The following is a 22,811-nucleotide window of genomic DNA, read 5'->3' on the forward strand; positions in this document are numbered from 1 at the left end:
TTGGTCCAACTCTGCTTCCTTTAAGTTAATGGTAAAACTTCCATTGGCTTTCGTGGGAACAGAGATGGAGTGATGCCTCGTGCTTTGAAATTCTCACCCTTCCACCTGTGCAGAGGCATAGTCAATGTCCTGTACAGTTTCAAGGAGCTGCACGGGGTGGCTATTTGACATCTCTTTCCGACACAGTGTGCACTTTACAAACACTGGTACAACAGGTACAATAGATATTGGTGAAAAAAATATCTGCCCTATATAATGCTGCCTTTCTAAACATTAACGTGTCCTTGCTGCTTACCCAGCACTCCCGCGATGAGTGGTGACAGGATTTTCTGAATGGTAACCGGAATGTTATGGATCGTTAAGTGCTGTGCAAGGATGGTGCTGTATATGGTCACAAGTGCTTCTTGGCCAGGAAAACTCACAGCAAACACACAAAAGTGTCGCTAAAACAAAGCAATTTAAAAGCAAACGTGTCAGGAGAGGGTGTGACTTCCGTCAGAACCCCCATGTTTCCACCTGCCAGGCCACACATTGCCTGGAAACGAATCCACCACAGCAAGTGAGATGGTGGATGTCAGACACAGACACCACAAACTAGACAATTCCATTAGCGTCAAAGGACCCATAAAAGGGGAGAGGAGGTAAAATCTAAAGAGAGCCAAACTGCTGGCGAAGTGGATGGCTACCACTGAGACCGAAGCTAACAAAAGCCCAACCCAATTGTTTCTCCATTGCATACCTGAAGTCTGGAGTCAATCGTAAAGGATCCAGATGTTGGATTCATGCAGGCTACATACTGACAGTTGTGAACGTCCTTTAATGTCAGCTTGTTTCTGTCATACCTAAACAACAGGGGAAAGAGAAGGACGTGTACGTGCCTTTATTCTGTGAAGACAAAAGGAGCTGTCCCTCCCGTAGTATGAACCTTGCGCCAAACAACTTTCACACACACCGATCTCTCCCAGACGCCTTCACAGAGAAGATCCAGGGGAGATGATCATCTGCCCACAGTGTCCTCTCTTGGCAGAGCATAACATCTATTGCATAGGAAAAGACATTTTTTGCTGTCCAGAAAATAGTTACAACTCAGGGCAGGTCTACGCTTAAAACACTGCTGCAGCACTTCAGTGAAGACACTATAGGCCAGTGGGAGAGCTTCTTCCGTCAGCATAGTTAATCCACCTCTGTGAGAGGTGGAAGCGATGTCAATGGGAGAAGCTCTCCCGTCCACGTAGTATTGTCTACACCAGGGGTTAGGTCGTTATAACTGCATCTCTCAGGGTTGGATTTTTCACATCCCTGAGCAATGTGGTTGTACCGATATCAGTTTATAGCATAGACCTGGCCTAAGAATAAAAGCAGGAAAGGCCAGTGAGATGGACCCACTGCTCCAATGCCACTGGGCAGCATTTCTAGCAGCAGGTCTCACACTAGGCTCGCTATTGGCAATTCTGGACTGTCCTGGTCTCCAGAGATCTCATGATCCAGAACTGCTATGTTATGGGTCATTCTCTTTGTGTATTTATAATGCTCTGCCACAGACTGCCTGTGTGATCTTGGCCAACTCCCTCAGTCCCTGTGTGCCTCCATTCCCATCTGTACAATGGGGATAATAGCACTGCCCTGCCACACCTTGTGAGGATAACTACGCCAAACATGATCAGGCATTCAGATACTCTGATGATGGGGCCAGATACACTCCTTAGACAGACACACAGGCCCCATCACCACAGCAGCATAATCTGAGCAAGAGTAATTCAACACATGGATGAAACAACTGAAGAGTTTAGCTATACAATTACCAGTGCCCATGGTCCATATGCTGCCTGATCAGTGTATGAGGAGCTACTGTGCCATATTTGTCCACTTCAGGCATATTCATATCATCTATGAAGTAAATAAGCTTCTTTGTGCCTGGAGGACCAAAGTTTCTCCCGGATTTCTTCTCCAAGGGCTTCTCAAGAATAGCTGCAGGACGACAGCAACACCAATCCAATGACTTGTGCAGTCATCACTTCCCAGTAAGACGAGCCTGTTTTCAGGCTGTTTCCGGCTAAGCACCTTACCCTGCAGCATGGCCGAGGTCGTGTAGAAGTTAAAGGGGACAGCCTGCAACAAGTAGTCATCAGTGTTCAGAGACTGCAGTTTGTCCACCATCATGACCGACTTCCCTGTACCTGCATTCCCCACTAACATCACAGGCCATTTCTTTGCCACTAGCAAATCCATAAAATAGCGAATTCGGATGGTTTCTGTCGTATGGACCACAGAAGCCTGTTGAAAAGTCATCAATGAAATAAACTATTTTAATCAAGTTTAGCCAAACTGGGTTTGATGATAGATTCTGTCTTAAAGTGAGATGTTGAAATCCTTGAGCGTGAACATCTCAGGAGCTGGATTATTCTAAAGGTTCTACAGTTACAATTGGGGCTTGTGGTTACAGAATTGGACAGGCTTCAAATAAGGTTTCCTAAAAACCCAACCCTTGTCTCACAGCTCTGCAGTCAGTGAATGCACTGACAGGCTCTCTCCCTTTATTTGGGTTTTTCAACATGTACAAAGCCAGAGTACAGTTTGTGAAAACGTACAAAAGAACCAGGAGCATCTCTAACACTGCACATTGCATCCAGGCGATAAACAATTACAACAACTCTTTCCTCAGAATCTAAGACAGCCATTGGCATTGGAGCACTTAAGGCTTCACCTTGCAGGAAGCAGCCCAGGGGACATCAGTAGAGCAGCTCACACGAGTGTGGGCTGTCAGATCAGGCCCTAGATTTCTGAGGCCGAGGTAAACCCAGGACAAGCAGCAAATGCTCCCAGAAATAGGACGTTAATGGCCATTTTTGCTCCAGCCTCAAAGCAAACCAGTGCAGAGGAGCTGCTTCCTCCGCAGAAGGAGCAGATTTCCAAGGCAAGACTGCTAACAGCGGGCACCGTGAATACGTGCAACACATGCTCCTAGAACATCACCTTACCCATAAATACTGACTCTCCAGGAAACCCAGAAGTCAGCACGTAACAGTTGCAATGCTTGTGCCAGTGACTGTCTTAACCAGGCCAAATACAGCCGGGGCGCTGCTGTTTTTCCTTCTCAGTATGCCTGTTAAAATGTGTAGTCTTTTGGATCTCGCTATGCTCCCACAGCATGCCAGCTGGACATGCATTATGCTCAGCTTCTTGTCCCAGTGCTCACAGAACCATGGGCAGGGTTGCTGTGCTTGTGATCTATTTGGGCTGTGCTCCGTAGACTTCTCACTGACTTAACTGCAAGCTGCAGCGTGCGACTCAGACACAGCAAAGGCTGGTTTGTGCGTACAGGGTCAGGTACTTACCTGGTGACTAGGGTCAGAATCGGGACGCTCCACTCCCGCTATTTCAATTAGTTAATTAGCCCTTTCTGTGCGCCAAGTGCAGCATGCCTTGCCCCTAATTGCCATCTGACTTTTTTTCATTTCCTGAGGGTTAATAGCCTGGAGCCAATATGCACGCGGGAGATGCTCAAGGCTCCCTCCTGTTTGGGCATTCATAATTCCCATATGTTCCCTACCAGCTTTTCTGCCCCATGTCTGGAAACAGGTGTTTAAAGACAGGATTGAGAGCACAAAACACACCACAGTGAGGGACACCTGAGAGGTGTATGAAATAAACAATAGCCATAGGACTTGCCTGGTCTAGTCAGAGTATGGGCCTGTTTAGATCAGCAGCCTGCCTTTCTGTGGCAGTGGACTAGACCAGATACTTTAAGGAAACCAGTCCGCGCCCACAATGCACCTAGCCAACACTATCCGTAGGGAAACAACGTTTTCCAGGCACTGTACATCATCATCTTGCATCCTAAATATCAGACTGAACTACCTACCTCCCTGGCTTAACTTGCATAGCCACAGAGGTTTAGTAATGGAAATAAAATAACCCATTTGTATGCCATGCTGTTCTTGTACCTTATTGCAATATTGTATGCAAGATCTTGCATAATTTGGCAAGACGTCCTTTACTCCAGCATGGAAGGGGGCAATAAATTAGTAAGTAAAGTAACAAGAAAGAATCAAGGATCATTTTTGGGAATTACCTGTAAAGGAATGTCTGGGTCCAGCTCAAATGTTGGCACTTTATCATTCCAAAGCATGAATTTCTTACTTTCTGGATCTATGTAATAGTCAAAAATAGTCCCTTGAGATGGAAACTTGATGGTTTTAAATTCATTCACCCACCATTTACTGAACTCTACACGATAGTCCACAAGCTGAGGAGGAGAAAAACAAACTCATTATACAGTTTCTAATGCCTTTATGAGACATGTTCAGTTAGTCACTCTGGCCCGCAGCTTTGCAACACAGGCTATTTGGAGCGGAGACGGATTCTGCATGCTTCGGTGGCTGGCTTTGAAACGGCTTTGTGGAGTGCTTTAGAGTAAAGCACAAAAGTCTAGCATGCCTGCCCCTGCAGGAGCCAGACACAAACATCTTTACTCAGCCAAAGCCCAGGGTAAAGTAATCTCCCCTCAGCCAATTCCAAAGGGGAAGATGAAAAACACTGTCTCCCTCTCAGCTCCAGCCCTGGCCTTCAAGATCCTGCCTCAGCCCCCTGCTCTCCAGAGTGTGTCCTCGTGCTGCATAGTGAGTCGAGGGAATTAAATAATTCTCCCCAGCTGACTGAATCCTGCTCCCCTGCCAATTCTTGCTATCAGGCCAGGCAACTGGTTTACAAGATTCATTTTCAGAGTATGACCACACTTAACTTCTCCCCCTCCTGCAGTATAGCATCTTGGGGCCTTTCATAACAGGATCATGCACTATATACTGTACAGAACAAGTTCATTAAAAGATTGTTATACAGAGGACTGGGATCAACTGTTTGCCATGTCCACCCAGAATAGAACAAGGACTCAACATAGTTGCAGCAAGGGCCATTCAGGTTAGCTATCAGGAAACACTTTCTAACTCTCAGGGTAGTTAAGGTCTGGAACAGGCTCCCAAGGGAGGCTGTGGAATGTCCCTCACTGGATGTTTTTAAGAACATGTTGGACAAACCCGTCAGGCAGAGGCGCCGACTCTGTGGGTGCTCTGAGGCTGGAGCACCCATGGGGAAAAATTGGTGGGTGCTCTGCACCCACCGGCAGCTCCCTGATCTGCCTCCCCACCCCAGCGCACCTCCGCCTCTGCTCTGCCTTCTCCCCTGACCGCGCTGCCGCATCCTGCTTCTCCCCCTCCCTCCCCGCGCCGCGAAACTCCTGTTTCGTGCGGCAAGCGCTGGGAGGGAGGGGTGGAGGAGGAGGAACGCAGCGCGCTCGGGGAAGAGGCGGGGCCGGGGGGGGGATTTGGGGAGGGGTCCAATAGGGGTGGGGCGGGGGTGGAGTTGGGGGGCACGAGCACTCACCGGCTCCAAGGAAAGCTGGCACCTGTGCTCTCAGGGATGTCTAGGTTGACTTGGTGAGAGGCTGGACTAGATGACCTCCTGAGGTCCCTTCCAGCTGGACATTTCTATCGTTCCCCTTGTGTATTTGCCAAAGAGCCTGTCACAGTTCCCAAAGACTCCCTTGGATTTGGGCTTAGACATTGAAACATGCACATGTAGATTTACTGACACTTACTATGTTCACCTCTAGATCTCAAAGTGCTTTACAGACCAGTGTAAATACGATTATCCCCATTGCATTCACAGGGTCATCAAGCATAGGCATCGATTGTTACTTGCCCAAGGTCATGGAGCAAACAAAGGGCAGATTCTGGGACAGAATCCATGTCTTCGGACACCCAGCTCTGTGCTCAGCCCTCCGGCCCGGAGCCGGCCTGGTACTAGTGTTTCTGTTGCATGGAGGGGTCCTCCGGCCCCTTTCAGCCCAAGCTGCCACCCCTGCTACACACAGCAGTCTCTATGCAGTCTTTGGATGAAGATGGTTACACGGGGAGCCTGAGAGAGCAAATGTGAGCTGTGTGCTCAAAGGATCTCCCTCCCTAGGGAATTCCCAGGAAGTATCCTTTCCAGGAGAGACCTAAGCACTTTCTATTACATTGTTTTCTGATCAAATTCTCAATGTTTGCATTAACAAAGCAGTGAAACACCAAGGGGAAAACACCAAAAATGTTGCTACTTGGGCTCTTGCTATAAAGTTTGTGATTCTGATCTAGCAGCAGCTAAGCCACTGGCTGTGTTACCCTTTTAAGCATCTGTGGCCCTGAACCCACAAACACATAGACATGTGCTTAGCTTTAACTACTGACTTCAGCGAGAACATGCATGGGCTTAAAATTAAGTTTGTGCATGTGATGGGTTCAGTCACAGAGACCCCCTTAGGACTGTCACCTGATGTACTGGAATTATCTCTGAGCCCATTTTCCCTGCCAGCTTGGGACTCCAGAACCCTGCCTTGTTGAGCCAGACACGCCACCCTGCTGCAACACAGACCCAGGTCTGGTCCATGAACCCAAAGCTGCAGACTTAACTGAAAACAGCTCAGCAGGTATTTCTGTCTCCAGCTCCCAGACACCCAGCTCCGAATGGGATCCAAACCCCAAATAAATCCGTTTTACTTAGTATAAAGCTTACACAGAGTAAACTCATAGATTGTCCACCCTCTGTAACACTGACAGAGAGATATGCACAGCTGTTTGCTCCCCCAGGTATTAATCACTTACTCTGGGTTAATTAATAAACAAAAGTGATTTTATTAAGTATAAAAAGTAGGATTTAAGTATTTCCAAGTAATAACAGACAGAACAAAGTAAGTTACCAAGCAAAATAAAACAAAACACGCAAGTCTAAGCCTAATACATTAAGAAACTGAATACAGGTAAATCTCAGACACCGTTTAAAGTGAGAGAGTCCCCAGGCTACTGGGTCCATCCTGCCGCAAACACACCCCACTCTTTGTAGCTAAGGGAACTCCCGCCAGTCAGAACCAAAGCTTGGAATGGACTCATGTGACCTAGCTGCTGTAAAAGACTGGCACAGATCTCGGAATGGATTCCCCATAAACACTATGGCAACCAACGCTGCTCTTGTGTTCAGAACATAGGAACTGCCAAACTGGATCAGAGCCACGGTCCATCTAGGTCAGTGTCCTCTCAGTCTTTAATAGTGGCTAGAACCAGATGCTTCAGCAGAAGGTGAAAGAACCCCCATTTCATTGTAACTATGAACTAATTTCCCTTTGTTCTTTTTATTTTCTGTGACTCAGAAATCAAAAATCATTTAAAAATACAAACTGCTTTTTTTCCCCCCCAGTCACAAACCCCAGAAATCTCATTTCATTTCCTCAACATTTTCCAGACAAATTGTACATTAGGCTTAGACTAAGCATGAGATATTTCAGAACCAAATAAAATGAAAAAATAAAACAGGAGATTGAGTGGCATTAACTCTGGGGTCAACACTTCAGCCTGTTCAATCAAAGAGATCTAAAAAGACAATTTTGTTACCATTCAAGTTGAACTGGCCTTATATTACAAGCTGTCACTAACCTGGTCTTGAAACATTGCTCCTCCAAATGCCCAGAAACACGCAAAGACAAAGTACAGTTCATATAGCTCTTTTGAGGAGTCTGGAGGCGTGTTAGTTGGAGTCAGGAGACATTCTAGTAGATACAGTATGGTTTGTATGATAGTAATTTCAGGGACTGGGGTAATCTTCTTGAACCCAAACCTCAGTTTATCTAGACATGTCGGCAGGTATTTATCAAACAGAATCATTAAGTTGGCTTTTTCAGACTGTACATTTCGCTTCTCAATCCAGCTGCTTACCACACTACAAAATAATGGACATATTTCACATTTCAACATATGGCAATAAGTAAATATAACAGTAATAAGCCTTTTCCTGCTGTGCTATGGAAAAACGTACGACACTTTGAAATGCATGGCATTCACACTTCAAAGAGGGGAATGTGAAACAAAACTCACGGGTTCCAGCCCAGATCTGCAGGGTTGATATAGAGAATTCCAGCCCTGGATACTGTTGCTGGCGTTGCTGTCCTCAGGTGACTGATCTCAAAGAGGAGTCTCATGGTGGGATTTAGTGGGATTCGCTCATTGCTCGCTAAGGTGAGCACCTAAGAGGAAGGCAACCAGACAGAAAAAAACACTTCGTTCCGCAGGAGCAGAAATACACATGAGCTGGTTAATTTAAATTAATCCTCAAGTGAAGTTCTCTGATTTTTAACTCCAACAGCATCTCAGTACTGACCTTATTATCATCCATGACAGTATTCAGAGATTCAATCCACATGGGATCTATATCTCCATCGAGAATGATCCATTTGGGACCAAGGTGAGTGATATTAGCCAGGTCTCGCATCGTTGTAGAAAACAGACCTGCCCAACACAAACAGTGTCTTTGCTTGGTTTTCTTTCTAGTACTTGGTTTCTTCATTTAAACTAAATTGCTCAGAAGGAGGTGGTCAAGAAACAGCCACAATATTTCCTCAATAAACCTGCCAGCCTTGCTAAAAAATTTCCCCTCTAATTCTGTGGAGAAGCCAAAGAAAAGATCTGCCCATTTCTACAGTCATTTTTAACAGAAGGTTTATGTATTGTTATGAATGAACTGCTTGCTGAGGTTTTTTAAATGCCACCATTTTCATTCAGTATAATTTACAGTAAATGCAGCTACTTACACACTATTAGGGCTCATTGATTGGAAGACGGTTGGTTTCTTACCATCTTTCCATTCTCTAGTAGCTGGATGAATAACTCCAAATAGCTCATCACAGGTTACAGCTTTAGGGTCAAGGTCCACAGCAACAGGCCTTTTTTTCATGGTTTGGTAAGTCTTATTCAGGGATTTCAGTACCTGCAGGGTAAGATGGATGTGCTCATACAGGATAGAGGTTCTCAAAAGAAGGCATCTACATTCTCTGACATGGTCTTTCGGGACGAAGCAATGAAAGCCGCAGAAGAGAGTGGTAGTCTTTCCCCTTATCTTTTAGCCTTTGGCCCTATGTCACAAATGGAGGCCCTGAAAACACTGAAGATGTCTGAGCCACGACACTGGAATCACTTCATGCCCCTCCAAATGGCTGAAAGCCAGTGAACAGCAGCAGCTGGACCTACTGCTGAACAAGATCATCGATGTTTCCTTCAGAGCAAGCAATCTCCCACCTAGAGCACATTGCACTCTCTTCACTGTGGAACGAACTGGCTCTCAGAAGTGAAAATGCCAGCTCCACTCTTTTAATGAAGAACTGAAATGCAGTTTCCTGAATAATCAGCAATCTCCCCTTGCTGACACCCCTTCACTTTTAGCCTCCCCTGCTAACAGGCCGGGCACGTACTTTCCTCTTTAAAGGCCTCATTCAAAACCCAGTGAAATCAGTGGAAAGACTCTGATTGACGTAGTTGGTTTGGATCCCCAGGTGCCACGGGAGGAACATGAATTTCCTGCCCAGGTGTAATGCACTGGCCATGTGGTTGTGATCATGGCTCCCACTACTTCTACCAGCAGCACAGACCTGGTGCCCACAGGGAAGGAGGAGGCTGTGTCGAAGTGGCACTTCCTTCACCATTACACTTTGCTTTTTGAAATGTCATAATTAGGCTTGCTCGTAGTTTCAAGGCTTTGCCTGCTCATGGTCAGCATTAGACATCTGAGGGGGCAGGAGTGTGGAAACTAGGGAATGTATTTTAATTGGAGAAGGGCTCACTAGCTCCAAGAGTTTGGAAAATGCTGCTGCAAGACATCTCTGTCCATTTAGTCTGCCCCCCCACCGCCCCGTACCTGGGACTTGCCACTGCCTGCATTGCCAATGACAAACACCGAGTGTCTCACTTGGAGCAGCTGCTCCAGCTGCACCACCTTCAGCACAAAGCTCTCTTCTGCCTGCAGCTTGAGCTCGAGGATGGACTGCTTAATAATCTGTGAAGTTCAGACGAGATGTGAGAGCTTGTCCGGAGCCACTGCACAGAACACAGAGTCACTACACAGCCTGCAGCTACCATGTCCTTGAGAAGAACCAGCGAGAGACTCCAGCTGGTTGGAGCAGCTGCAGAAGCAGCCAAAGCAGGGACCATTGGACACCCAGAGAACTTTCGACAGGGCTTGCTCTGCCCTTTGCTGATTGGCAGTGTGCTTCAGTTCTCCCACTTTGCTACTTGTGAGCTCAGCTGTGGAAAATATGAGTGACCGTTCAAACCGTGCCACAGTAACTGACAACACACACTGTTGGGAAAAGGGAGACAGGGAGACAGACTGAACTAATCCAAACCAAAAGGCCTCCTACTATTATTCGAGGATTGTGTTAAGAGCATGCCTGGTGAACAAGAGAAGGGTGTGACTGGAAATCAGTGAACCAAAATTGGTGTGTCAGAGATTGGGCATAATTGATGGACAACAATGGAAGGACAGGCTATTCCACTCATTGCTCCCTTTTGGGGGAGTCTTTGGGGGACAAGCTGGCCACCACAATGTTGGCTGAAAGAAGGAAAGGAATGACCTTCCCCACCATGGCTGCCACCCCCACCATCTTCTGGGATCCAGCAGGACACCATTTTGTCTGTCGTCCTAATTCTGAGAGATGTCCTGACTAGCCTGGGCCAAGAGAGGGACCCAGATACGCCCCTCCTCCCCCGGCTCTGGCTGAATCACAACCACCACCTGGGATATGAGACTTTGTCCTGCCCCCACCCCAGCCACTGCTCCCCACTCCCCATGTGACTTTTCCCTTCCCCAAGTTATTTCTTCCCTTCTCTATCCCTCTCCTTTTGCCTTCTGCTTAGCTGGCCAAGACTATATTTTGCAACACTTTTGTCAGCCTGTGACCAGAAAGAGGAAGCTAAAGGCAGTGCCCTAACTAGCCCAATGTTAGTTCAAGTTCACTCAGTGTGTCAGAGTGGCTAATAAGAGCATGTGCCATCCATGTGTTTTTCCAGCAGTGAGGCTGCAAGTGGGAATCAACACCAGAGACAGATGCTGCATTTTCTCCCTTGCTGTTCATTACTTCCCCATCTTGTGTGTGTTTGTCTTCTAGGAAATGGGGTCAGACTTCAGCAAGAACAGCAGCTCCAGCCCATCTCAGCTAACTCTTCCCCTCTTCCCAAAAAAGGACGGTTATTGCTGTCAAACAAGGGGAGAGGGTTCTTTCTAAAGACTCTCTGTAGCTAGAGGGAGAGGGAAAAAGGGGTGTTGTTAAAATGAAAGCCTTAGTTAATCCTTGACATTTCAAATGCTTTAGCCTTCCCCCGCCCCCTTCTTTTCTGTATCTAAAATAAAAGGCTACAAACGTTCAGTGGCCTGTTTACCATGGTGCTGAGCTGGCTGTGGTCTGCGTACCAAACCCTCTGTAATGCTGGACAGCGATAGGGTCAGGTGAACACTTTTGACTATTTGGGCCCACTGATTCCATCTAAATGAATACAAGAGGCCCCACTCTTGGTTGGCTCTTAGGCACTACCCACTACTCCACTAAGGCCAGCCAGGGATCTGTACTGCACAAGGGGTCTCCGTTCCGGTTTTGAGACGGTCCCTACTCTCCAGAACGTGGGCTGAGGGAGCACCGCACAAGCAGCATACTCTGTGCGGGAGTCAGACACGCCACATGTCGTTCGGAGATTATCCCTTCTGTCTGGCCCTCAGTAAAGAACTTGAAAGAGTCACTTCAAGCTCTTCTTGGCCAGGGTCTCCATGACACAAAGCCTTTGAGGGTGGTGAGGTGCAAGTTAAAGGGGGGATATCACAGAGTGACATTGGCCCTTTGAGAGAGAGCAAGGCCTGTGACTCACCAGCTCACTGCAGCTGGGTTTAAAAGAAGGTACCTGAGCCATATAAATGGGGGACAGCCTGGGCACAGGAGGGGAGAGTCAGTGCGGAAAGGGGCCGGTGACAGCTGCCTGGGAGAGAGAGAGACTGAAGGCCCTCCCTGGGAAGATGGAGGAGCTGTCTAGGAGGCCAGCACAGGGGCAAGTTTGCTCACTATCCTGTTCTAGAGAGCAAGTGCCATAAGGCTGAAAATGGCAGAGGGCTAGGAAGCCAGTGGAAGGGCTAGCCTGCTGGCCTTAGTGAGCCAGAGAGGACTGGAGAGGGCCGAAGGCTGAGAGCAGCAGAGGGAGATGGCTCGAGAGCTGAAGCTGGAGGCCCAGAGAGGGCAGAAGGCTGGGAGTGAGGCATGGGGAGACACCGCGGGACGTGGTGGGTTACATATACTGTTTGGACTGTGCTGGGGAATTATGGATTATGGGTGTGGGACTTTTGTTATGATTTATGTACATGGGACATGTGTAATAAATTAACCCTGTAAGGACTATGTATAATTGGAAAGTCTTTAAGGGCTATTTTTGGGAACTCTGAAGGGGAAACTGAGGCAGACAGGTTTGTTGTTCTGCAACCTGCTGCAGGGGGGCATGCCAGGCGGCTGTTGCCCTATGACAGGAAAAAATAGGAGACCCAAGAGCCGCCTCCCACCAATAATCTTAATGGCCAAGGTCAGCAAGGCCCGTGTCTGCGCAGTCACCTTTTCAAAGTTCAAATCCCGTTTTCTCGGTACATCCAGTGCTGGGAAAAGGTCTCCAATTAGTCCCATGAACACCGGCAAGTCATCCGTCACAATCTTGGGGATGTTGAAGTCTCGTAAAGCTCTCATTAGGACTTGATCCTCCGCACGGCCAGGGTCGCCTCTCTTCAAGGAGCCTGCTACCACCAGCACAGACTTAATAGCTCTCAAGCCCCAGTCATAATGATCCTGGCAAACAGTGAGCAAAGCCTTACATTGCATTTGGGTGAAATAAAATGGTTTTAAATTTAAAAAAAAAAACACAGAAAAACCACAACACCCTCCCAAAAAACCCAAACTCCAGAAAGTCTCCACAGCACCCAGAAGAAATGCCATTAAGTGTGTGTATTTGCAGGGGAAACTCCATTCAACAAAGGAATGAAAGAAACCCTAGCAACCTTCAGCTGGGTAGTGTGTTTTGCCTCCCTGGAAGCAGATTTCCATTAGCTTTTAAGGCAACTGACATGACCAATGTGAGGATGCAATCGTCTGTATGGGCTTTATTCTACTAGTACGTACTGTGCTGCATCTCTTTATTTTCCTGCTGACCATCCATGCCGCAGGCAGGCTGTCTGTCAGAAGTCACATCAGTGTCTGAGTGGAATTTTCCACAATGTAGCTTAAAATGTTTGGAAAAATACAGGCCAAGTTGCGACTAATAACTTGTGATTTTTAAAAATATATCTATGTCAGATTTTAAAATAGATAAACTCTTCCTGCTCAAAGAACCGTGGACTAATATTAAATTACCTGCTTCGAAAGTAGCTCTTTGCATAGTGTATAAAGAGTAATAAACTTTCTAGCAAGAAGTCTGGCATCAAGAAAACCTTCTGCAACAAGCATAATTTCACAGATAAGCTCAAAATCGGGGACAACCATAGCGCAGGGTCTAAAGGAAACAAGGCGAACAAAGTTCCATGTCAACCTTTGAGAAAATTAGCCTTTGCACACATACATTCGCTGCGTCCCCTTCTCTGATATACATATGCAGAGCTGAACTACAAGATGATGGAATTTTGCGTGCTTGGATTTTCAATATAGAGCCTTCATTATATTGTATACATTGTGTGTGCACACACGCACACACACACACACACACACAGTCTCTCTCGCTCTAATAAAAGCAAAAGAGCCCTTGGTACAGCAAGGTGGCAAATCAGAGAATATAATCAGCATACTGTCAATTAACAACCAGGTTCTGACGATAGTCACCCGCACACAAATACCTGAATAAAGCCTTTAGATTTTCAGGCAATTCAGTCCGGCCTGCATAGCCGGGATTCATTGTAATGAATATTCCAACTGTTGGTATAAGACCTATTATCTCTCCAAGGAAATTAAATGTTTTCTTTTTGGCACGAATTGCATCTTGCACACATTTTACCTACACAAGTAAGAGGAAGATTCAGTACCAACAATGTAATGAATTACAGTTTGCATCTTAAACAACCAAGAAGCACTGCCCAGTGGACTCTAGAACCCCTTTAAGTACTAAGGGAAGGGCTTATTGGGTGCTTGCAGGCTGAATGCAGTCACCCTTACTCTGAGCTAGACTGTGACTTCCTGTACTCACATTCACTAGGAATTACTCCCAAGGAATCCCACTGACTTCAATAGGTCTATTTGGGTGAGTAACTGCTCCTTATTCTGAGGGTGGGACTCAGAATCTGGCCCTCCCTGTGCGATCCCATTGATTTTGTGTAGCAAGGTGCTACTCAGCCTGAGTTGGGGGATGGACTGATCTCTCAGGGAGTACGCTGGAACAATTCAAATGATGGTGCATCTCCTATACTGGGCCCCAACCAGACTGGAGTCCATACCTTCCCACAGCCGTGGACCAGACTAGCTTGAATATTCTCCTCCCTTCTTCCACCCCATCACAGGCTGGAACCAGCCTGAGGTTTATTCAGCTCCCCCCTTTAGCTGACATGAAAATAAAAGACTATGAGGATGCGGATAAAGGGAATGGAGTTGCTTAGGTGAGATGTTACATGGCTTCTCCTGTTCTCAGGGCACATCTGTGCTGCACTCACTGACCGGGTATGGCTGCAGCTCGAGCCGACACACCAGAGCCTCTCTCCGGGCCCAGAGCAGTGAAGCAGGAGCAGTGCAGGCTCCAGGGTGGCTAGCCCTGTGGCACTTACCCAGGCTTCCAGGTGGGATTGTGCAGCCTGCGCGGACGCTCTCGCTCTCATAGCTTCACTGCCCTACAGCCCGAGCTAGCGAGGTTAAAGCTCGGATATGCTGTCTTGAGGTTAAGTCACACGTCACGACTGCAGTAGGCACAGACTCATAGAAAAGCGTGTGTGTGTGTGTGTATATGACAGGGTCGGGCCAGATGGCTACAGAAGAGCGATCCTATTGGGACCCGGGAAGTGGATGGGTTTCTCCTCCTTTCCCCCACGCTGCCCAGTGATGGGGTTAGCTGAGTGAATGGCAGGTTTGAGCCACTAGCAAAAGTGGCCAAGCTGAGGGCTGCCGTGAACCTCTGAGGCGAGCAAATCTGCCAACAAGCGCAGGACCCACCAAGGCAGAGGACAGGTTTCAGAGTAACAGCCGTGTTAGTCGGTATTCGCAAAAAGAAAAGGAGGACTTGTGGCACCTTAGAGACTAACCAATTTATTTGAGCATGAGCTTTCGTGAGCTACAGCTCACTTCATCAGATGCATACTGTGGAAACTGCAGAAGACATTATATACACAGAGACCATGAAACAATACCTCCTCCCACCCCACTGTCCTGCTGGTGACAGCCCATCCAAAAGTGACCACTCTCCTTACAATGTGTATGATAATCAAGTTGGGCCATTTCCAGCACAAATCCAGGTTTTCTCACCCTCTGCCCCCCCACACAAAAACTCACTCTCCTGCTGGTAATAGCCCATCCAAAGTGACCACTCTCTTTACAATGTGTATGATAATCAAGGTGGGCCATTTCCAGCACAAATCCAGGTTTTCTCACCCCCCCCCCTTTTTCCAAAAACTACACACACAAACTCCCTCTCCTGCTGGTAATAGCTTATCCAAAGTGACCACTCTCCTTACAATGTGTATGAAAATCAAGGTGGGCCATTTGGGGCAGGGGGGGTGAGAAAACCTGGATTTGTGCTGGAAATGGCCCACCTTGATTTTCATACACATTGTAAGGAGAGTGATCACTTTGGATAAGCTATTACCAGCAGGAGAGCGGGGTGGGAGGAGGTATTGTTTCATGGTCTCTGTGTATATAATGTCTTCTGCAGTTTCCACTGCATGCATCCGATGAAGTGAGCTGTAGCTCACGAAAGCTTATGCTTAAATAAATTGGTTAGTCTCTAAGGTGCCACAAGTACTCCTTTTCTCAAGGTAGAGGAGGAACTTTGTCACAATATATATATTAGGGCTGTCGATTAATCGCAGTTAACTCACGTGGTTAACTCAAAAAAATTAATCATGATTAAAAAAATTAATTGCGATTAATCAGACTGTTAAACAATAGAATACCAATTGAAATGTATTAAATATTTTTGGATGTTTTTCTACGTTTTCTAATATATTGATTTCTATTACAACAGAATACAAAGTGTGCAGCGCTCACTTTATATTTTTTATTACAAATATTTGCATTGTAAAAATGATAAAGAGAAATGGTATTTTTCAGTTCACCTCATACAAGTACTGAAGTGCAATTTCTTTATCATGAAAGCGTAACTTACAAATGTAGATTTTTTTTTTGTTACATAACTTCACTCAAAACCAAAACAATGTAAACCTTTAGAGCCTGCAAGTCCACTCAGTCCTTCTTCTTGTTCAGCCAATTGCTAAGACAAACAAGTTTGTTTACATTTACGGGAGATAATGTTGCCCGCTTCTTATTTACAATGTCACCTGAAAGTGAGAACAGGCATTCGCATGGCACTTTCGTAGCTGCCATTGCAAGGTATTTACGTGCCAGATATGCTAAACATTCGTACACCCCTTCATGCTTTGGCCACCATTCCAAAGGACATGCTTCCATGCTGGTGATGCTCATTAAAAAAATAATGTGTTAATTAAATTTGTGACTGAACTCCTTGGGGGAGAATTGTATGTCTTCCCTTCTGTTTTACCTGCATTCTGCCATATAGTTCACGTTGTAGCAGTCTCAGATGATGACCCAACGCATGTTGTTCATTTTAAGAACACTTATGCAGCAGATTTGACAAAACACAAAAAAGGTACCAATGTGAGATTTCTAAAAATAGCTACAGTACTCGACCCAAAATCTGAGAGGGACGAGGTGTGGAGCATGCTTTCTGAAGTCTTAAAAGATCAACACTTAGATGCGAAAACTACAGAACCTGAACCACCAAAAAAGAAAATCAACCTTCTGCTGGTGGTATCGACTCGATGATGAAAATGAACATGCATCAGTCAGCTCTGCTTTGGGTCATTATTGAGCAGAACCCAACATCAGCATGGAGGCACGTCCCCTGGAATGGTGGCTGAAGCATGAAGGGACATATGAATCTTTAGCGCATCTGGCACATAAATCTCTTGCGATGCCAGCTACAACAGTGCCATGTGAACACCTGTTCTCACTTTCAGGTGACACTGTAAACAAGAAGCAGGCAGCAGTATCTCCTGCAAATTGTAACCAGACTTGTTTGTCCGAGTGATTGGCTGAAGTAGGACTGAGTGGACTTGTAGGCTCTAAAGTTTGACATTGTTTTATTTTTGAATGCAGTCATTTTTTTGGACATAATTCTACATTTGTAAGTTCAACTTTCAGATAGGGAGATTGCACTACAGTACTTGTATGAGGTGAATTGAAAAATACTATTTTGTTTTTTACAGTGCAAATATTTGTAATCAAAAATAAATATAAAGTGAGCACTGTACTCTTTGTATTCTGTGTTGTAAATTAAATCAATATATTTGAAAATGTAGAAAACAGCCACAAATATTTAAATAAATGGTATTCTGTTATTGTTTAACAGGGTGTTCAATGGCGTGCTTAATTTTTTTCATCGCTTGACAGCCCTATTATTTTTATATATATGCATTAAACACAAATATTAGACCCGTTACATAGCCTAAATTGGCCTATAGCTGTATTAGAATTCCATTCACTTCTGCTAAGTATCCCATAACACACCTTGCATTTGTTGAATGGCTTAAGTAGATAGGGAAATTGTCAGGATCAGGACAGATGAGTATTTACCACAACATCACAGTAATTTACATCCTGGAGAAAACTTCCTACCTGCACAGCAATCACTGATAAAACTTCTACTGAAATGCGATTGAATTCATCAAAGCATCCCCAGGCTCCAGTCTGAGCTAATCCTTTGTAGATATTTCCACAGGACTAGAGAGCAAAGTGATTGGAGAAGGCTGACTGCACCATGGGGATTCATTACAAAAAGAACAGTTCTAAGGAATTAATCTGACATTTATACTACACACTGTTTCTCTAGGACAGCCTCTCACAACATTAGGGTCATCCAAAAATACAGAGGAAAAATCCCCCTCCTGTAGGGAAATTTTGACTCCTTTGTGAAAACTCCTTTGCAGTTACCCAGGATTTTCCTCTAGTTTCAGCAGGTGCTGTCCAGATAGCTGTACATGCAGGGACGTCACACGTGCCCTAGTCCCAGCTTCCTGCCAAAACAGCCTGAGACGGAGTGTTCTCCACTGAAGTCAAAGCCAGAACTACCATGGACCCACAGTCACTACAAGTGTGTGAATGACACTCCACAGCAGCGAGAGGTACCACCCTGACACCTGGGCTTTTCCCTAGCAACTGGAGGGGGAAAGGAAGTGTTCTCAGCCCAGCTGCCAGACTGTGTGAAGTGACAGGGCTCCCAGTGGGGAAGGGGTGGGCTGCTTGTGGCACTGAGTTCCCATGCCTGACTTTGGTTGCAAAGCCACCAACTATTGCGGCAGCGAGCGCCGCACATGAAGGAGACTTTCAGAGGCACATGGGAGGGACCAATTAGAAACGAATAGGAGACTGCAGTCTCCGAGCAATTGCACGGACTTTGTCATGAGGGGAGGAAAAGTACTGGAATTCAGCTTGCTGTGCACACCGTTTGCTGTACCCCTCCCCAGAAACGTTCTCCAGGGGGCTCACTCCTGCCATGGTTCCAACACCATCAGTAGCCTCATGATGAACTCAAATGGAACAGGGCTCGTAGACCTGCTAATCTGTCCCTGCGATATATTGGCTAGCTGTCTGTGCAGTCTAGTTTAAGGTACTCTAGGGAGAGGGCTCTCACTGTCCCCCTGGGCTGACTGTCATAGGTTTATACACTCACTGGCAGGAAGCCTTTCCTGATATTTAGGCTCAGTTTTCCAGCCCCCATTCCCCAGCAGACCAGAGTTCACGTTGACCCTGTCACCATGACTTTGCCGATGGGTGTGTCCTGGGCAAGACTGCTTCAGCCACAAGCCTTTGGGGCAGGACCCTCAGCTGTACCTGAGCTCCACACAATGCAGGGGAGAAGGTTGGGGGTGGAGGTTCTGCACGGGGGCTTCAAAGCATTTTTGCTTTCCCTAAGTCCTGGAGCTTTCGGGGCCTGGTTTGCCCTCCAGTGTAATTTAGCCTCAGGGCTACAATGGCCTCCCCGGAGCCTTTCCACAGCCAGCAAGAGGCAGAATGCAGCAGCGCTTTGAACATGCCCACCCCCACCCCCTTCTAGGACTGCTCATGGCCTGGAGAGGGGGCTCTGGGATCCTATCCACGGACCTCATTCATTACTTTCACTCATTTGAGTTTTACCTTGTAATCCATTTGCTCAGAGCAGTTGAAGACATAGACCATGATCCCTACAGCTCGTCCCAGGTCCTTAGTGGTCTCAGTTTTCCCTGTACCCGCAGGGCCTGCAGGTGCACCCCCCATTATCAGGTGAAGGGATTGGGTCAGAGTGATGTAGCATCTGAAATGCAAGGGAAGTGCATCACATCTAAATGGCCATCTGGGCAGCAACAGTCCCCTACCCGCCACTGCCCAGCCCACCAAACTGCAGTTTCCCACAACTGCTGTCTAGTTTTAAGGCAAATCTCAACTGCACAGATGTTAAATACAGATGTGAAATATGAGGAGCTGAGCCTTGCATACCGGTCCGTAAGTGGAGTAATGACCAGTCGAGGGGTGTTACCCAGATATTCATAGGAATACTGAAGTTGAGCATCACATATATTAGCATAGCAATGCCTTTTTTCTTCATCCCACCGATGTCTGAGCTGGGACTGCCAGGTGAATGCTTGGGAATTCTCCACCTGCAGAGCCCATGGAAAGTGTGTTTACTTTTTCTGTGAATGCTTGCAGTGAAAATGTACCCTAATGATTCATTCCCCCAGCCATCCTCATATAGATTAGAGTTATTTATTTATTATGATGCTCAGAATGTGAACAAGGCACCAAACAGTACAAACCCCTCACCCTGGTCCCTGTCCTTAACACATTGAGATTTAAAGCCCATGTATACATTACCCAGTCTCCTGTGAATCCCTGTTTGGTTGTTACCTCACTGGATCATATGGACTCTTAAATTTGCAAGCAAGACTATTCTGTTCATGCTTTATTGCTCCACTCCATTTGGAATGTTTTTAAAATATTTGAAAATAATAAAAGTTATTACAGGAAAACGTTTGTTCAAAAGCACCAATGAACAAAGCAATGAAAACTCAGGCTGTAACTTATACCTTAGCAAGGATCATTTTTGCCACGACATCTCTGGCATGTACATCGATAGTACAGATTGTCATGATCTTCATTCTGTCTCCTGAGGTTAAGCTGCCAATGAGTAGTGTAATTAGCGTGTTTAACTGATTAATCTAAGAAAGAAAGAAAAAAGAATGGATGGACACAGGAAAGTGACATAATATTTTGCCTAGTTTTTCTGCCAGGTAAAAGCGATTCTGAGGAGACTGCACAGAGTTTGCTGCAACACAGGTGCACTCGTAAATATCTGGCTACACACCTGCTTTTTGTTGTAATCTTTAATTGCATTTTCATAACCTTCCTCCAGTCTTGAGAAGGCAATGCCGACCTCTGTAGTCCACCAGATCTGAGTGCAGGTTAACGCAATCTGCCATAAACCACATAAAAACAGGGGGAGACAAGTTGGTGGCAGAATATTTCATGTTCAATGACAATGCTGTTACCTGTGCCCTTCAGCCCCAGCTCTTGCCTGTGGCCTTTGGTCTATTCCCATGCTCTGGCCATCAGCATGACCAGCGCTCAGACAAGCACTTCAGGAAAGCATCCCGTGCCACACCTCTGCCCAAGAAGCCTAGCAGTGCGTCTTCTCCAGACCCCCACTGCCTCTCTCAGAGGCCAAGATTCATTTACCTTTTCCAGGACAGCTCTGCCTGCTCCCCCCCTGCAGACAGAAGAGGACCCAACTGTCTTAAATAAAACAAAGTTTACTAGAAAAATCAAATTCAAAGATAAAATGGTCCAAAGCTAGACCTAAGCCCAGCCCAGGCACACTCCAACTCTTTAAGAAATCAGAAAATCCTCAGCTTTCTTAGCTTCCCTTAGCTCATGCACACCAGGAAAAGTCTGCACAAACGTCTTTCCATTGCTCACAATGGTGCCACTCTATCTCCCTTCCTAGTAGGACACACAGCCCCAGACAGACAAACTACTGACACTGCCCAAATGGTTTTAAGCGCCTTTAAACCTGTTCAGAACTGTTCTCCCCAGCTCCTGGGGTATTGTCTGCATTTCCTTGCTTCTGTGTTAAACACTAGGGCTGAAATACTGGCCCCAACAAGGCCAGTGGGAATTTCAACAGAGCCAAGATTTCACCTTAGATCATTTGCTAGTCTCAGTCTAAGACAGGATTTCAAAAGGGACCACAACACTTTAATTGTTCAACATTACTCAACAATTCCAGTTTCCCTGTAACTTGAATTGATCTCAAGCATGGTCCCTGGACAGAAACCAGCCCACCTCCCCTGTCACAACCGTTACACTCAATATCCAGCTAAGAAAAGCGATACTCCAAAAGCCACCTGGCCAGTGGCTTAGCATGAGCAACTCTAATAAGGGTATGTCTACACTACGAAATTAGGTCGAATTTATAGAAGTCGATTTTTAGAAAGCGATTTTATACAGTTGATTGTGTGTCCCCACTAAGCGCATTAAGTTGGCAAAGTGCGTCCACAGTACCGACACTAGTGTTGACTTTTAGAGCATTGCACTGTGGGTAGCTATCCCACAGTTCCTGCAGTCTCCGCTGCCCACTGGAATTCTGGGTTAAGCTACCAATGCCTGATGGGGCAAAAACATTGTCTCGGGTGGTTTTGGGTACATGTCGTCAGTCGCCCCTCCCTCCGTGAAAGCAACGGCAGACAATCGTTTTGTCCCTTTTTTCCATGCGGGCGCCATACTGCTTTCAGCAGACGGTGCAGGAGGACTGCTAACCGTCGTCATCAAACCACCGCTTCCGCTGCCACCCTGCTCTCCTGATGCTACGAATCCACCTCGCAGGTCCTCTATATGACCATCGGGATCCACCGCTTCCACTGCCACCCTGCTCTCCTGCTCTTGTCTCGATAGCGAATTTCCCCATGTTGTCTCTCATGGGCTCCTGCTTCAACTCTGCTCTCCTGCTCTCATGAATCCACCTCACAGGTTGTCAGCCACTGCTTCCGCTGCCACTCTGCTCTCCTGGTGGTCTCGCAGGGCCGCTTCCACTGCAACCTCTGCTTGGCTGCTCTTGTCTCGCCATAACACGGCAAGTGTGCAGTCCGCTCAGCTGTTGTGTCCTGGCAGCAGACGGTGCAGTAGGTCTGCAAACCATCGTCATTGAACGACCACTTCTGCTGCCACTCTGCTCTCCTGCAGACGCCATACCACAGCAAGCATGGAGCCCGCTCAGATCACCACGGCAGTTATGAGCATTGTAAACACCTCGCGCATTACCATGCAATATATGCAGAACCAGAATCTGCAAAAGCAGGCGAGGAGGTGATGGCAGCGCAGTGACGAGAGTGATGAGGACATGGACACAGACTTCTCTCAAAGCATGGCCCCCGGCAATTTGGACATCTTGGTGGCAATGGGGCAGGCTCATGCCGTGGAACGCTGATTCTGGGCCCGTGAAACAAGCACCGACTGGTGGGACCCCATAGTATTGCGGGTCTGGGATGATTCCAAAGTGGCTGCGAAACTTTCGCATGCGTAAAGGCACTTTCATAGAACTTTGTGACTTGCTTTCCCCTGCCCTGAAGCGCAAGAATACCAAGATGAGAGCAGACCTCACAGTTCACAAGCAAGTGGCAATAGCCCTCCGGAAGCTTGCAATGCCAGACAGCTACCGGTCAGTCGGGAATCAATTTGGAGTGGGCAAATCTAC

The 22,811-nt window shown here is 46.6% G+C and overlaps 1 protein-coding gene across 1 annotated transcript in view; it reads right to left on the minus strand.

Moving 5' to 3' along the window:
• DNAH17 (dynein axonemal heavy chain 17) overlaps nt 1–22,811 on the minus strand; it is a 99,534-nt gene that overhangs the window by 35,911 nt on the left and 40,812 nt on the right. Inside the window, exons 32-49 of the mRNA XM_077833775.1 lie at nt 20,427–20,534; nt 20,149–20,280; nt 19,562–19,722; nt 19,223–19,379; nt 17,705–17,809; nt 13,708–13,865; nt 13,232–13,370; nt 12,443–12,670; nt 9,715–9,852; nt 8,658–8,790; nt 8,185–8,312; nt 7,902–8,050; nt 7,464–7,746; nt 4,073–4,246; nt 2,067–2,274; nt 1,803–1,968; nt 740–842; nt 296–443 (exon numbers count right to left, since the gene is read on the minus strand). Of these exons, the coding sequence (XP_077689901.1) occupies nt 296–443; nt 740–842; nt 1,803–1,968; nt 2,067–2,274; nt 4,073–4,246; nt 7,464–7,746; nt 7,902–8,050; nt 8,185–8,312; nt 8,658–8,790; nt 9,715–9,852; nt 12,443–12,670; nt 13,232–13,370; nt 13,708–13,865; nt 17,705–17,809; nt 19,223–19,379; nt 19,562–19,722; nt 20,149–20,280; nt 20,427–20,534 (2,818 nt within the window). The remainder of the gene's footprint in view (nt 1–295; nt 444–739; nt 843–1,802; nt 1,969–2,066; nt 2,275–4,072; nt 4,247–7,463; nt 7,747–7,901; nt 8,051–8,184; nt 8,313–8,657; nt 8,791–9,714; nt 9,853–12,442; nt 12,671–13,231; nt 13,371–13,707; nt 13,866–17,704; nt 17,810–19,222; nt 19,380–19,561; nt 19,723–20,148; nt 20,281–20,426; nt 20,535–22,811) is intronic.

The sequence above is a fragment of the Eretmochelys imbricata genome, chromosome 14 (genome assembly GCF_965152235.1).
Source record: "Eretmochelys imbricata isolate rEreImb1 chromosome 14, rEreImb1.hap1, whole genome shotgun sequence".
Lineage (NCBI taxonomy): Eukaryota > Metazoa > Chordata > Testudines > Cheloniidae > Eretmochelys > Eretmochelys imbricata.